Below are 16,255 nucleotides of genomic sequence, written 5' to 3' on the forward strand. Positions count from 1 at the left end.
TGTGAAAGGCTTATTTCTATAAGATGAAACAAAAAAAAGAAATTACCCCTGGTACCATAAGCAAATGCCTTACCGCTTTTTAAAGTTTATTTCAGAACTTCAAGAACCAGTATGCTTAGCAGCCACTGAAGACCACAGCGGAATAGAGAGAGCATCTGGCGGAGTTGGGTCGGACTCACACACCAGCATACAGGGAGTGGCATGCTTTACCGATCCAGCAGTACTCACCGCAGCAAATGGAGTAAGCAGCCCGAAACGAACACCGGACCACAGGAAGCCAAAGACAAATTCAAATTGTGTGCAGAAGAAACTGGTTGGGGCCAACAGAGGTTTGTTAAGGCTTGCCTTGTAAAGACCCATTTCTAAGGGAAAGAGCAGACCCAGGTCCTTAGTGTCAGGTGAGATGGTGGGCCAATGGAAAGTGAGTGGGGGTCGAGAAGACAAAACAGGAAGACTGAAGTGTAAAAAGTACATGAATAGAAGGCAGAGTGAAAGGTGCTTGGGTGAGGTAAGGTGGAGTAGAGGCGGACTGAGAGATCAGGCGGATGGCGGACACTGGAGCAGAGTGCGGAGGAGCTTATGGTAGAGTGCTAAGGAGCTTGTGGTGGTGCAGGAGATTGTTACAGGTGAGGTGTTGCAAGTTACAGAAACAGGAGCAGAGAGAGGGGGTAGAGATAGAAAAAGAAGAGAAGGGAAGAAGAAAGGGTGTGAAACCATTGGAGGGAGAGATAGAGAGAGCAAGGTGGAGAGGGAGGCTTTCAGATCATTGGAGGAGAGAAGGGAAGGGAGACTGTTAGACCATTGGATGGAGAGAAGACTAAAGTCACAAAAGGGAGGAGTGGTGATGAAAGAAAGAGGGAGGAAAAGGGCGAGAAAGTTCAGGAAAATGAGAGACAGGGAGCAAGTGGAGAAAAGAGCAAAAGGAGCAGATTATCTGTTTTTGGCACAAAAAAAAGAAAACAGTTTAATTTCTACTGAAACTTGCAAAGGAAACTTATGAAAACCTTAGGCAGTCCCAAAGGGAGCCTGGTAGATACGGCTACGGCCTTCAGGTCTTGACTGCAGCTAGTCTTAATAGATAGTAGGTGTTACTTATTTCTAACCTGGAATCAGTTTGGCATTTATTGATGTCTGTGTTAGAGTGGAGGGAGCCCACAGAAGGTAAAGAGAGAGACACCCATTAGAATACCCCCTTGTGAAACTAATCTTGAAAACCAAATCATTAAAATTGTATTCATAAAAGATCTTCGAACCATATTTTGGAGACTGGGAGTCTATGCAGCTATACATGATACAGGGTGCTATCCGATTTAGGAATGGGGTCTTCTGGGTAGTGGTATCCTTTCCCTATGAACTCACAGAAAAACAGGGCAAATATATTTCACCATCTTCAGGTGTCATGTCATCATGAATGGGGAAGATGCTGGAAACAGGAGGTGGCGATTGCAGCTTCCACCCTTTCGCCATCTCCAGGTAGCTCACGCGCCTGGAACGAGAACTTGGTTGGCTGGGTTTTTCTGGGCTGTATAGTTCCCTCCAGCCTTTGGGATGGGATCAGGAACCTGACTTTATCCTCAAAGAAATAGTTTCTGAGTTTTGGAATTGAGGTCTTCAGGCATTTAACCAAGAACATCTGTTAAAACAACCTGCAGGTTAGTACTACACGCTGACTGCATAAAAGTAGCATTATCATCTCAATCAGAAAGACATTTTTGAGATGATTATTGTTAGTTATGTTTTTCTCTTTTACCTTTGATGTTCAATTTTGAGTTCCACTGTAAGAGTACATAACAAGTGAAACCAAGCATATGAGGAAATGGACAATACCTGGTTGACATCATGCCGATTCCAGTTCTCTAGTTTCCATTCTGAAAGATACAACAGAACACATTACACATTAAACAGCAAAAGAAAGAACAATAGCTAACTGGTGTGTTAACTCTCTATCCTATACATTGATCTTTGACTTAAAAGCAGATTCCATTGGGCCCTGATTAGTAATCAATGGATATGCACTTTAACCAATGCATTGTGTTGTAGGAATAAAACATAGTAGTACAAGGAAAATAAGAAGCAACTGTGCTTGAGGTTAGTTCTTATTAAATAATCCAATAAATACATTAATACATACAAACCTGTTCATTCTGGCTCAGTTCTAGATGTCATTGTTTTCGATTAAACCGAATCACACCAAACCAGTACACTGGTAAAGAAAAATGTGACACCACATGCTCTTTCACCACATCAACATCTATCATATCATATCATATGGAGCGACATCACACAACTTTGACCCAAAGGTAGGCCATTGCAGGCCATTTAAAATAAAATACACTTTACTGAAAACATGAAGCTGAAGCACGTTAATGAACAGTGATCGATTATAGGCACCAACTACAAGATGTTAAAAAAGAAAGCGATGTAGATGTACTAACTTTCCAAGATTCAATAGAAAGATTCTGTAAACCACATGGGTTGCAAAGCACTCCCACAGTATTTCAAAGCTCCAGCACCAGGATGGCAATGAGTACACATACCTGCCCTGAAATTATGTCCTTGACACTCAATTTCTTCTACTTTTAATGGCAGCTTAGGCCCATAGGTACACACTTGGCTTAATGTTATGACTCATGAAAATGTCACCACCATATCTACTCCCTATGCAAAACCACTGGGCTTCCAAATCGACTCACACTGCACCTTCAAAACTCACTTAAATGAAAAAGCAATTAACAACCTGACACCAGAAATATTTTCATATTAAATTCAATCCCTTTCTTCAACTCCCAAGAAATGGTCTGAGCACTGGTTTAAACCCAGGAAGATTGAAACAATGCCTTCTGGACAAGGCCCCTTCCCAAATGATGGCAGCACTTCCCACTGCTGCCCTATACAAGGAACTGATGGTGGCTACAGTAAAGACAGACACAAGTGATCACAGTTCAAGGGTGTTTATTAAACTGTAAATGCAGGGTGGAAAAACATCTAATCTAAACCTAAATCTAAGATGGGAGCAAGCTATGACCATCAAATAATAAGGCAGTCCTAGTGGCGTCTTGTCAAATAAAAAGGCCTATACTAAAAAAACCTATTGCTAATCCTTACAACTAAATACAGAAAGAGTGTGGGATAGGGTTCACAAACGATACGTCAGGATGTGGTAGCTGGGGTCTCCCTTCCCCACGTTTTGAACACGGTACAAGGCAGGACTCCTGAGAACAGAAACTCCTGAGCTTTACCAGCACGAGATGACACTTCTGTTCTCAGACATCAGGGCTTTCTGTGGTTAAGTCTCTTTTCTGCAAAAAGTCTCTTGCCTCGAGGACCTGATTGGTTCCAAAAATAACAAACAAAAAGTTCATTTCCAATGTATGTTGGGTGATTACTTCATCCCTGGGTCCCTGTCTTACGGGCTCAGAACCCTCTTGAAGATCAGCCTTCCTCTGTTGGGTTCCCTACGGCTTTTTCTCAAAACAATTTCACCTGTGGTATTCACAAGTCTTGATGTCTTTTTAAATAGTTCACTGTGACCATCCCTCTGTCGGGTTCACTCTTGTCAACACACTGTTCATTGGGACTTCAGACTTCTCCCCTTTACATATGCATCTATCCATTGGGTTGACTCTTGCCAACTTTTACCAATTCCAAAGTTCTTGGTCTTTGCTCACTATGCAGGATTCATCTCCCTTAGCTTTTCAATTACAGGCAGGTCAAAGACTTTCGACTGTACAGTGGGTTTTGCTATACCCCTGTATGACCAGTTTGACATTTTCCTTCGTCTCTCCTAGGGCCTTCTGGTATCAGTAGTTTCAACAAAAGTTGAATTAACCAGATTCTCTTGAATGAGCACCCACATAGTGCTAGACCCCTCTGCAGCTGGTTTTCCTTTAATGTTAACAGTTCTTTAAACTTTCCTTAATTTGTCATTCATGACTTTCATTCAACACAGTTTGGTTTCTTATCGGCTCTCCCCTCGACTCAACGGCTGTGATGAACAGCTTGGCTTTTCTTGTCTCTGGAGTCAAGGCTGGTACCACGGTAGCAAGAGTCTCTCCCTGTTCTGATTATCTGTGTAGGTGTGCTCCGTGTACCGTTGACATCTGCTGCAACAAATGCCGGCTACTGTTTGCAGTCTTATGATTCCTTCCAGAGAGGCTTTGCTGGTCTGGGTCGGAAAGGGCAAGGTTGCTTCTCTCCTACTCACCCCTTCAGTTCTCGCTGCCTTTCTCCTCCTCTTGAACTGCGTGCTTGGATAGCTGTTTCTTTGTGCGGTCTGCCTTGCTCGTAGTGTGCTCTCGTGCTCCACCTTTTATCCCTGTGAGGAAGGAAAAGGGCGAACAGGTGTGTGTGATTCTGCTCAATTGCCTGACTTTGCCTGACCCTGGTGTTGGGACATGTCAAGTAAATGGCTCTGGAATTAGTGCATTGTCTTTCGTGTTGTGCGAAAGTGTTCATGGTGGAAAAGGGGCGGGGGTAGAGTATCTGAGTATCGTACATGGTAGGAGGGGAAAAGTGTTATAAGAAGGGAGATACCGCGTCCCACCCATCGGTGTCCCGCTTCCACTCCACAAGGACCTCTCATCCAGGTGATCCTTCCTCACTGGTCCACCCTTAGGAACTTGATCCAAAAGCGATGGTCGTGTCCTGGCCACCTGGATGACAGATCCCCAGGGTCTAGTCAGGGAGACACCTTCAGGCTTCTCACAACTATTAATCTATGGCACCAGAAACCTTCATATATCATGCATACATTGACCTTCAATCCCACTGTGGCTCTCATCACACACAAGAGCTGCAGATTGTCCAGATTTAGTATATGGTAGAATGAGGATACAAAATAAATGACTCAAATAGAAGACGTGCAGCCAAACCCATGGTGAGGAGATTATGCGACAACTGCTTCTATTCATCAGACTTGTCCCATCATTCCTAAAGTAAAGATAACGTAAAAGCCTTCAATTCCAGCACTATCTTCGACCGCACATCTGCTCTGTGGGCTCTGAACTGTTGTCCATCTATCCAACTGAAAGCACTGAAGGTTCAGCCCAACTGTACACTCTCCTTACACACTTTTATTCTTGGTCACCCAGACCACCTATGGACCCTGGACATATGACAGGTGCTGACTGCAGAGGTTTTGCATCAGATACACCACCTTCTCTTTCTCCTTTACATTCCTCACTGTATCTTTATGTAAAGAAAAACTGAAATGCCGTGCTCCCCTTGAAAGGTTCAATTGTACTCATGCATTTTCTACATGATGCATGTGTTCTTTGAAAAGTGCTCTGTAGCCTCCTGAAGCTAGGTTAGGGCCATAAAAATATCACCAGCAAGTATGGTCTGGTTTATATATATATAAAACTAACTGAAGCAACAGAGTGCTGTATAATGATATGATAGGTTATTTATAACGCGCTTATTACCCAGAGGTTTCTAAGCACAGACCCAGGGATCGAACCTGCGTTGCTTCATGTCGTCTTGCTTCCAGGGCGAGCACGTTGCCCCTGAGCTATCCCCCAGAGATATAACAAGGGGATATAGTAATACAATGATATGGATACAATTAGGACAGGCTATTAACGGTATACTTGGAAGGACATGGTTCCAGGAGCTAGAGGGCTATAGGTCAGGGAGGAACACCTGTATGCCACGGGTAAAGGGGATCAAGAAGTATGTCAAGACAAGAGTTATTATTAACTGTCATTTTTGTTTGAATTAGTAATACAAGATGGGCCAAAATAAAAAGGAAGTGCAGGAACTTAATCTTGGTCATCTCCATGCAATGCTAAACCTTTCATGGGTAGAGGCTTCTGGGCCCATTTCTCACATCTCTCCCCTGAGAGGGTCTGAGTCGCAATCACTTGAAGATTTTTAGTTCACTGAAGGGTTCTTCTCATCATCTGCCAGCTATTGCTGTACAGATTTCCAAAACCGTGGGAACTATCTGTTGCAGATTTTTGAGTTCCCAAAACCTTCTGCTTGTCAACTGTCCATTGCAGGTTTTCAGGGTCCTCAAACTCATCTTCACAATATCTTTCTGGCTTTTGCTTTCTTCTCTGACTATACCTCAGGGTTTTCTGTTGTGAGGAGCAGATCATCCATCAACAGGTAGAGCCATTGAGGAGGCACTCCCTGGAGATAAGACTTCCTGGGACGTCTATCTCTTTATTCCTGGGTCTTGGTCTCAGGCCCTTCCCCACCTCCCAGATCCTCCAATATATTCCCTTGCTGGGTGCTCATTCCTACTCTTGCCTCAACCCTGCCCTAAGGACAGCCAGGCCTGATAGAACCTTCTCATGTTGGCTATCTAACAGGGTTCCTTACTGCCCTTCTTGATATCTTGTGACCTTCTTCCCCTTCATCACCCCTTGATGCTCTTTGCCATCCCCTTCACATTCTTAAGCCACCCACCTTGCCCTTTTGCTTCCAACCTCCCAGTCTCCAAACTCTCTTGACCAACTTCTGCAGAGCTTACAAGTCCGTATCCACTACCTCTTTATGATCACAAACACAACTTGAGGTCAGTGCGTAATTTGTAAAAGAAAGAAATAACTGCCAGAGCTCAAAATATTGATTGCGAGGCTGCAAGTTATTACCACTCCAGGCACCCCCCACTGCCACCACTCACGCCACCCCCTGTCATTGCTGGTGGACCCCAATGCCTAACTACAGCCACCTCCAGACCGGAGCCCTACCACCACATTCAACATTATGTCTGCGGATCAGCGGGACGGTCGGGGATGAACGAGGGTAGGGAACAATTTGCAGAAAGATATCAAAACCAAAGGACACTTATAACATGCAGGTTTTCAATTACTGTACTCCTAGTGGCCACCTCAAAATAAAGCAGCATGAAACACCCCAAGCTAATGATGGTCCAGAGTAAACAGCAAATATGTTGTTTGCTCTTTAATATGTGCCACAAAGCACTCAGTTTTTCAAAGGCTCGATCACAGGACATTCGCCAACTTCTAATATATTGCAAACCAAGCATATGGCATACTGACCTGTTAAAGTAATATATAATGTGAATAACAGCCGTAGAACAAGTTGTTCATGAACATACAGTTCTACATGCTAGGGCTGTGCAGTATGCACATAGAAACCAGTCTAATAAACAAAGAACATGACATCCTGCCCAATCCCTGAAAGTGCAAAATATTACTGTCCGAGAACGAATATGCACAACATGATTGATCACATGTCACTCAGCATCAGAAGGCAGCCCAACAATCTCCTCCTTTAATCAGATGTGACTCCCACTTTTAGTGGACAAAATATGTACCTCCTCTATCACACATTTAAACGCTGCATGTTTACAATATCGCACAGTTTGAAGCACTGATACACAGGTGAGAAATGTTCGGCTTCAATCAAACCCCTCTTCAGTGTGTCTGCCGGACAAGACCCAAAGATCCCAGCCGCTACTTGGCTAAAGTAAAGGCTAAAGAAGATGGTTTGTTTACGGGTAACGAGAACACAAACATTAACGTGGACTGTTTCCACAGATTTATGTTTCTACGTGTGAAATATAAATGTAACTATGGAAGTGGTACCTTGGCTTCTCTGTCCTTTGTACTGTACATTACACTTAAAGGGCCTTTCAACTACTGGGAGGCATTGCGTTTATTCCTTCCAAACGAACACCCACATTCAACTATAATGAGCACATTACTGTCTTTTAAAACCACAAGGTGCACAGTTTTCTGGGGCAACATGAAGACTGTATACAGAGGCAGATATGCCCACAAAGAAATTAGGTGAGTCCCATAAAATGTCACACTGAATGTCTTGTAACACGGTTACTTCTTAATGGCAGAGACACCTGGGGCCCTGCGCGCAATCCGTCATATGTAAAGTGAATAGCTGACATAACATCTGGCCGGCATTGCATTTCTTTTACCAGATTTTCAATGCCAGTTGTCCTGTTAAATGTCATGCGGTTGGTTCTTCCACAGACACTAACAGCATGCCAGAGGTCTCCAGCAAAGTGCTCAAGAGCAGACATGCACTCACTGCCTAACACCAAACAAGGCCCAGCACAAGCCACACAAAACACTTCTTACACTAAAACAACCACAGTAAGAACTTTTGAAGGATACCATATACTTCCCGACACAAAAACCAATATCACACATTAAGGCACTAGAAAGGCCACTAGACCCGACTGTCCTACTGGGCTCCTTTGGGACAATAGAACTCTAGACAGATCTCAGAAATCACACAACTATGGCAGTGAAACCCCCTTGTGCAGCCTAGAAAGCCTTCAATGACACTTACAACCAAACCACACCCTCAATAAAGCTTAAGCAAGCATAAACTGACAAAAGACACCCAAGGACAGGCCACACTTCTCGACATATGGTAGTAAGACAGGCACAGCACACAAAAACACAAACACGCGCCATGGGTAAGGCCTGCAAGTCGTAATTTCTCCATTGTACTCTTCACGGTACTGCATCCTTAGGGAAATCCAAGACCAACTGGTTTTAATCTTCAAAAAACTCATTCAGGCAGAGTACTTGGTGGTACAGTTAACCAATGCCCTGCAATTTCTAATGTAAAGCATTTCATTAGAAACCTTGTTAGCAACTGCATTCTACATTTGTAGGATATTTAAATCAGTTGGGGGTTATTGTATCGCGTGTCTGGAAAGCGATTGGGGGGGGGGGCTGCTGCATAGCTGCGTGAATAAGGACAGACAGCAAGACAGTTCTGCTGTGAGACTCACCCAACTTCAGCCTAACGGCTTACTGTCTGGGGCCAGGATGCTGGACTGGACTCACTCCTGACTCCGTCTCCAACAAAGAGGACGGATGGAGGACCAAAAAACCAGACTCGCTTTTATGCTGTCAGGCCTACCTTAGCTTTTATGCTGTCAGGCCTGTGTTTAAGAGTCTCCTGAGTGTGTTGAAGACTCACTGAGCCTGTGCCTGGGCCCTGCCAGGCTGGCACGCACAGACACACACCCGTACAGTTAAAAATCCAAATGCACGTTACGTCGGCACCCCCGGCACGCGCTGGCAGGGCCGCTGCCTGTAAGAAAAAAAAAGAATTAAGCTGGCGCGTGCATCGCCGCACGGCCAACATAAACCTTGCTGTCCGGGCCCCTGCTGCAAATCCACAATGTGAAGAACAGGCACGGTCACCGCGCGGTCTCACTGCCACTTCACATTGTGGATCTGCATTCACAGCAGCAGCAGCATGGGCCCGGGCGGCAAGGTGCATGCCGGGCCGGCGCTGAGCATTTCATTGCTGCCTCCTGTGCACCGTGTCCTTGATCCTAGTTTGTGGGAAGGAGGGTGGTGTAGGGACTAGTCAACCACACGCGTAGCAGACAGCAGGCCCGCCGGCATCATGAATGATGCACCATGTAGATGAGTGATGTTTCAGATCACCATGTCATCAGTCATCAGTGATAAGTCAATGACATTATGATCCGAAAAGAAAAGAAAATGTTAAAGAGGCATGCAGCACGCCAAGGCTTCTGCATTGCTGCTGCTGGCCTGCTAAGCTTCTGAGCTAAGTGCTGGTGCTGAAAAAAAGAGTGCCGGTGTAAGCACTCCTTGGGGTCCTTCCATCTCCTCCTGTTCTTTTCCACTAGCCTCTTGGTCTTCCCCACCAAACCCCTGTCGTTCTCCACCAACCTCATAGTCTCCTCCACCAACTACCTGTTATCCACCAACCTCTTTCTGATGTTTCCACTCTTTATTACTTCTTGCTGATGACTGCCAACCTCCTTGTGTCCACTACAAGCACCCTGATATTGTCCATCACCTACCTCCTCTTTGGTGCCACCAACCTCCTGTTCATGTCTACCAACCTCTTGTTTTGTTACACCAACCTCCTAGTATTTTCCACCAACCCCCTGCTAGTATTTCCCATGTCCTTCTCATTGTGAGTGATCTCTTCCTTATGTCCTCCAGTCACTTCCTTATGTTTTCCTACCTCCTCCTCACCGTCACCAATTTCTTCCTTCCCTCAATCGCCCCCTTCTCCCCCTCTGGTCTCCAAACTCCTCCTTATACTTCATGTGGTTGCAATCTGTTCAAAATGTCTTTCTCCAGTTCTGTCTCCCCACTCCAGCCTCCTGCTTCTTCTTAACATTCACACTGCCAGAATGAGCTTGTGGGCATTTATAGCCCAGTGTTCCCACCGAATGGGGTGGGCTCTTTGTGAGGGTTTGCGCCTGTGTCCTAAAACTGCCGAGGGGCAGGAATAGGCTTCCCCTAGTATGGCCACCTGAGCTTATTTCAGGCTTCAAGGGGCCAAACCGAGTTCTTATTTGGCCTGTTCACCACCTTGGAATCCACTTCCCCCTCCCTGTTACTGCAGAGCACCCCTTTGCAAAGACACTGCTCCCCTATTTCCCTAGCATGTTAACCTAATGCTAGTAAATCCTTTGGCAGTCTTTTTAATGTGATGGAGTGCTTGTCCTCTGTAAAATTGCACCTGTGTTTCACCCGCAAAGGAAAAGTCTGTCTGCAGAAACTAGGTTGGTCAGTCTGCATCAGCCGCACGTAGGATGGAAAACTGCAAACTGGCACATTTATACCACGCACCAGAACTCTGGGACTGGAGAAGAATTTCTCTGGTCCTTTTAAGTGAATTATTCTCCGTTTGGCAATATTAACAGGGTGGGTTTTAAACGTGTCTTGTGTGCAAAGCCTAGTGTTGATGAATCTGTGCGTTAGCCTTTCTTCCTGGGGAATTTGAGTTTGGCTATTGTGACCTTCTGTCTACTTAACCTAGCAAGGGGGACCATTGTAGTTTCTTCCTGTGACTGCCCCAGCCTCCCAACAGGGATTAACCCCTTAAGCACCAAGGACGAGTATGCTCGTCCTTTTTGCATAAAGTTGCGTAAAGCTCAGCAGTTAAGGGAGGGTAGACGATTAGCCTTCCCATACTGCCACAGGATCCATCACCCACTATCTTTGGGAGGTACCAAGTGCAATGAATTACCCCCTTGAAGTCCCTACAGTAAGGCAGGGAACTTTGTGACACTAACTCAGTCTTGATTCAATCGTTGGTGGATCCACAGATGTACTCCTGTTGAAGCCACATTCCAGTGAGGTTCACAAGATCTGACCTTCCGAACTGCCCTCTTGAGCCTCTGGTTCTGAGCAGCAATCTTCTCTTTCAGCAATTTCCTCTTTATCTTGCCTTCTGCTCCGAGGGAAGAATCAAGGTGTGCTTCCTTTTAAACCCCGAGAAAAACCCAAAGGCGTCAAGTCATAAAGAAACACCTTTCAAAAAACTAATTATTAGGTTGGACGTGAAGAAAAACATTCCCTTAGCACTCTACTGGAATGCCTCTGCTCACAAAGTGCAACTTGAAGGATGGCACTTGATTCAACAAGCAGAGGACTAATGTTATTGTCGATGGCCCAATGACAGAAAAACCATGTACTCCTTGTGGAAGGCTGCATTGGCAGCCTGATTGATGTTCAGTTATTTGTATGAAAATTACCCAGTGTTACACGTCAGGAACCAGGTCACACATTATGCTCAGCGATTAAGGGTAATGGGTGATGAGCTTTACCTTCCTGGTGGGACAGCATCTCAAGAAAGAAAGAAAGAAAGAAAGAAAGAAAGAAAGAAAGAAAGAAAGAAAGAAAGAAAGAAAGAAAGAAAGAAAGAAAGAAAGAAAGAAAGACTGGGTTTTGCAATGCAAGCTCTATCAGAACTGAGAAACAGGTTCTTGCCAGCCAATGAAGTGCTAAGAGTATCATGGATGATTGGCGAGTCAAGCGGCTCTTAGCGATAGTTTCCGGAATGAGAGGAACTGGGGGAAGGGAAAGAGGCTCATCTCTCACCATGGGGTCTGACAAGCATCTCCCTGTGAAAAAAGGCCCCATGCTCCCCTCAATGCAAACAAAACGAATTTTGTGTTTCGCTCGAATGCAAATAAGTCTAGTACAGGGACTCCCCACCTATGGAATACCATTAGAATTATGGAAGGATGAACCTCCCACTTGTTATTGTAATGGGATAGCCTGCTCAATGAGCCCACCCCCACTTTCTGTGCCCCTGGCAGCTGGATTCTCCAGAGTCCATTCCCAAATCGAAACCAGCAACTTGTCGAGAATAGGGGACTTGGTCCCTCGCTGCTTGTTTATATAAAACCTGCAGGTCCTGTTATTTCCTGAATGAGTACTGTCCTAGGCTCTGAGATGGTAGAAAGGCAATCAAAGCCAACTGGATAGCTCGGAGCACCAGGACACTGATATATTCCAGTTCCTGAGGAAACCAAAGGCTGCAAATTGACAAGTGGCTAAAGGTCGCCCCACAACCAGCCAGGGATGAGTCTGTGGTCATAACCGCCTCATGAGTGTTTTCTGCAAATGAGCTGCTTTAAACAGATTCAATCCCACCGACCACCGGAAGAGATCCAGATGTAAAGCTTGAGTGTAACTGAAGCTATAGTCCCCTTTGGGAATGCCCACCTGTTGATCACTGAAACACAGCAGTTCCTGGGCACTGACAGTGTTCTGGGTAGCCTGCTCCATGGGCTGCGGGCAGACATTGACACCGTCACTGAAACTGAAACCGAGTACAATGTAATAACCCCTGTTGTCAAAACAACTGCCAAAACAACCGATATTTCACCTGTTACCCCATTTGTTACCCCAAATTGTCCATCTTTTGATGACCCCAACGTGGAGGGCATGGAGGGGGCCCGGCCTGCCATACACCCCAAAACGCCCAACAACTGTGTCTAGGGGGGCCTGCCAGCGTTGATAATCTCTTTGTAACATCACCTACCCCTGTCTACAGTAACCCTGGTTGCGGGCTGAATGAACCCGCCACCACTCCCACCTTCACCCCCACTCCTGACGGTGGGTAGTTTTCTAGGGGGGAATCTGATGCAAGCACCAGGGGCCATCAATGCAGTTTCGCAAGATATTTCGCAGACCCAATCAACGAACACAAAAGGAGAAGCCTTCATCCCTGTGGAAAAAGGGGAGGAGGGCCCAGGGCCGAAGGCGTATTGCTGCCACAGTCTTGTGCTCCCCGAACTGTTGACAGTCAAGAACTTGCTCCTGTCCCTAATGAAGCTGTTAGAATGAAAGCCGAAGTCAGGAACCCTGCGTCATCTCAGGGGGGCGACAAAAGGGGGATGATCATGTCAAATGATCCACGGTAAGCTGGATCCTTGGTTCAAGATCCCTGCACTGAATTACGTGAGCCAAGCAAGGGAGGGAATGAGCACTGTAAAGCGAACAGAGCTAATGCAAACAGGGCACATGCCCACAGGGGCAAAGGGTCTGCCTATAACCTAATTCCAGCTGGCCCCGTACCCACAAGGTCCTCACACCAAGTAGTACCACGCACATTGGGGAAAATCCTTAACTTGCAAGGAAACAAAATCCCCAGGGCCAATAGGATTCACCAGGGCCTTTGCATCCAGGACTCTATTTCTGCACAGTGTACCCAAATTGGTCACTAAGCTGCTTGAAGTAAGGGATGCAATACAGAAAAAAAAATTTCATTGGCTCCACTCATTGAGGGGCTGTAATCTTTTAGACAGGGAGCCGATTGTACACCGTTTCAGGACTTCAAACCCGGGGGACGATACATTCAACTCTATTGAGATACGGCTTTGCGACACTAATGTGACTAGGGGCATTTTTAACACTATTAATTTGTTTAACCCCCTTGTACGCAGTGCAATCACAGTGAGCCCATACACATGGGGTACAGCGCCACCTGGGAGTTTATTGACTGGAGCAAATCCAGCCCCACTGGTATCAAGGTCTGTTGGGCCTTTTCCATCCACGGCCCACAGCGGTGGACAGGGCTCTATTTAGTCTAAGAATTCATCACATTGTGTAAAGAAGTTATTCGACTGCTAAGAGCATCTTGCTCCATGTCATCTTACTGTGCCCATGTTTGTAAGGGGGTCGGCTACGTATTATATGAAATGTATGCTTTGTTCTGAAAACCTTTACAGCGTTAAGCCGAAATAAAGTTATGATATCACTAAGAATAGAACCCTCTTCTTTGAGACGGCGACCGAAGCGATGGAATGGTTGGATATGCAAGGTCGTCCTCAGGAATCGGATGCCCAGACAGAAGCGGCTGGAGATAAGTAGCACGTTGCAGAGGCACCCGAGAGGCCATAGTAACGACATTGGCACTGGAATATAGTACAATATTGTGCTTGTGGGGAGGAAGTCATGGTATCTGCCGGCGGGTCCCGTTGAATGCACTTCTCCTAAATAGACGACTGGGAGCTCCTGGGGAGCACCCTCTGCACCCAATAGTAGCACACTTAGTTAGGTCACTGTTAGATTGGTGACACCCCACAGGGTCCTCGTCGTCGGACACGAGACGGGTCCAGATGTGGGTAGGCCTGAGATCCAGGGATGGAGCTGGGCTATTGTTGGGGGTTGGCGGGGAGGGGGGGGGGGAGTTGTGTGCAGTGGTGCGAATTTGGGGGAGGGGGGTATTGTTTGTGAATAAAAGGGAGAGAGCCAGGGAACAAAATAACATGGGGAGCATTATGGGAAGGGATGGGATGGAGATAGTCCGACCGGATGGCATCGGGTAATCTCAGAATTGTGACCTGGAATGTACGGGGCCTTAACAGCTACCTGAAACGTAACAAAGTGATGTTGTACTTAAAGAGGATGCGCGTAGACATAGCCCTGCTGCAAGAGACCCACCTCACTAGGGAAAGGCTGGAGGTGGTCAGGAGGAAATGGAAGGGCAATGTTGTGGGGGCGGCGTACTCGGCGTATGCTAGAGGGGTCATTACTTGGGTGGCGCCTCATGTGCAGTTTCGGATGCTTGATTCTACGGTAGACCCTGAGGGTAGAATGGTGGTGGTAACGGGTCTCCTGGAAAACAGAGAAGTGCACATCATAAATTTGTACGCCCCCAATAACGACAAAGCGGCTTACTTTAGGACCCTCTTCGGTAAAATTGGCCCCCTGGCAGGGGGTACGGTAGTGTGGGGGGGGGACTTTAACTGTACCGTGGATCCCAGAATGGACAGGTCCAAGGACAGGGCAGGGAAAACGGCACCGACGGCTAAAGCGCTGGGTACCTTACTGAAAGACCTAGGCCTAGAGGATGCGTGGAGAAGGCTGCATCCCACGGATAGGCAGTACTCTCACTACGCAGCGCCACATGATTTGCACACAAGGTTAGATTACATGTTTGTAACAGCCGAGATAGTGAGAGACATAGAAGGAGCGGAATACAAGGCCCGAGTACTATCTGACCACTCGCCCTTGGTGGTAGACTGGAGACATCAGGCCCCAAGACCGCAGATCCCTACATGGAGACTCAGGACCGAGGCTCTGCAGGACGAGGGGTTTCGGGAGGGCCTGAGGGATGCCATTGAAGAATACTTTGATATAAATACGGGAAGCGTAGGCTCTGTGGGTACACTGTGGGAAGCGTTTAAGGTGGTGGTGCGCGGGGTAGCCATTTCCCAAGCTAAGGAGCTACAGGGGGGCGTCGAAAGGGAACTCCAGGAGGTGGAAAGGGAGCTAGAGGATCTCACGCGTTGCGAGAGCACCGCTCATGATAACAGAACCAAAGTAAAGGAGCTACAGTTGTCCTGCAGCGCACTCTGGGATAGACTATGCAGACTCAATTACAGGAAATACACGGAGAGGATACACGCAGGGGGCGTCAAGCCGGGCAGGCTGCTGGCCTGGCTGTATAAGAGTGAGACCCCCCGCTCGGTGATCAGTGGGATTAAGGATGAGAGATGTTGCATATGCAACACCCAGAAAGAGGTAAATGAGGAATTCCTTAAATTTTACAGACACTTGTATGAGGACACGGGGGAGGATATGTGTCAAGACATACTGGACACATTGGAGGACATAGAGCTGCCCACCTTGGACGATCTAGAACGCACCGAGTTAGACGCACCCGTCACCTCGGATGAGCTGGAGGTAGTGATTCGGAACTTGCCCACTTGCAAGGCGCCTGGTTCGGATGGGCTGCCCAGCGAGTTCTACAAAACATACAAGCAAGAGTTGCTTCAGCCACTGCTTGCCACTTTCAACGAGGCCTATGAGCAGGGGGAACTCCCATTGTCCCTCCGCGAGGCTGTAATCATCCCACTCTTGAAACCAGGCAAGCCGGCCGTGGAGTGCGGGTCTTACAGACCGTTGTCCATGCTTAACCAGGACAGCAAAATACTCACGGCTGTGCTGGCTAATAGACTGAAGAATGTGATTAAGAAACTGATGCACCCAGATCAGACGGGATATGTTCCAGGCAGGAACATCAC

At 46.7% G+C, this 16,255-nt stretch overlaps 1 protein-coding gene across 3 annotated transcripts in view; it reads right to left on the reverse strand.

Moving 5' to 3' along the window:
• PIGN (phosphatidylinositol glycan anchor biosynthesis class N) overlaps nucleotides 1-16,255 on the reverse strand; it is a 1,975,532-nt gene that overhangs the window by 1,586,181 nt on the left and 373,096 nt on the right. For all 3 annotated transcript variants that reach the window (XM_069613664.1, XM_069613662.1, XM_069613663.1), the window contains one exon: nucleotides 1,828-1,868. In XM_069613664.1, the coding sequence (XP_069469765.1) occupies nucleotides 1,828-1,868 (41 nt within the window). The remainder of the gene's footprint in view (nucleotides 1-1,827; nucleotides 1,869-16,255) is intronic.

The sequence above is a fragment of the Ambystoma mexicanum genome, chromosome 5p, assembly GCF_040938575.1.
Source record: "Ambystoma mexicanum isolate Mex_15411 chromosome 5p, UKY_AmexF1_1, whole genome shotgun sequence".
Taxonomy (NCBI): domain Eukaryota; kingdom Metazoa; phylum Chordata; class Amphibia; order Caudata; family Ambystomatidae; genus Ambystoma; species Ambystoma mexicanum.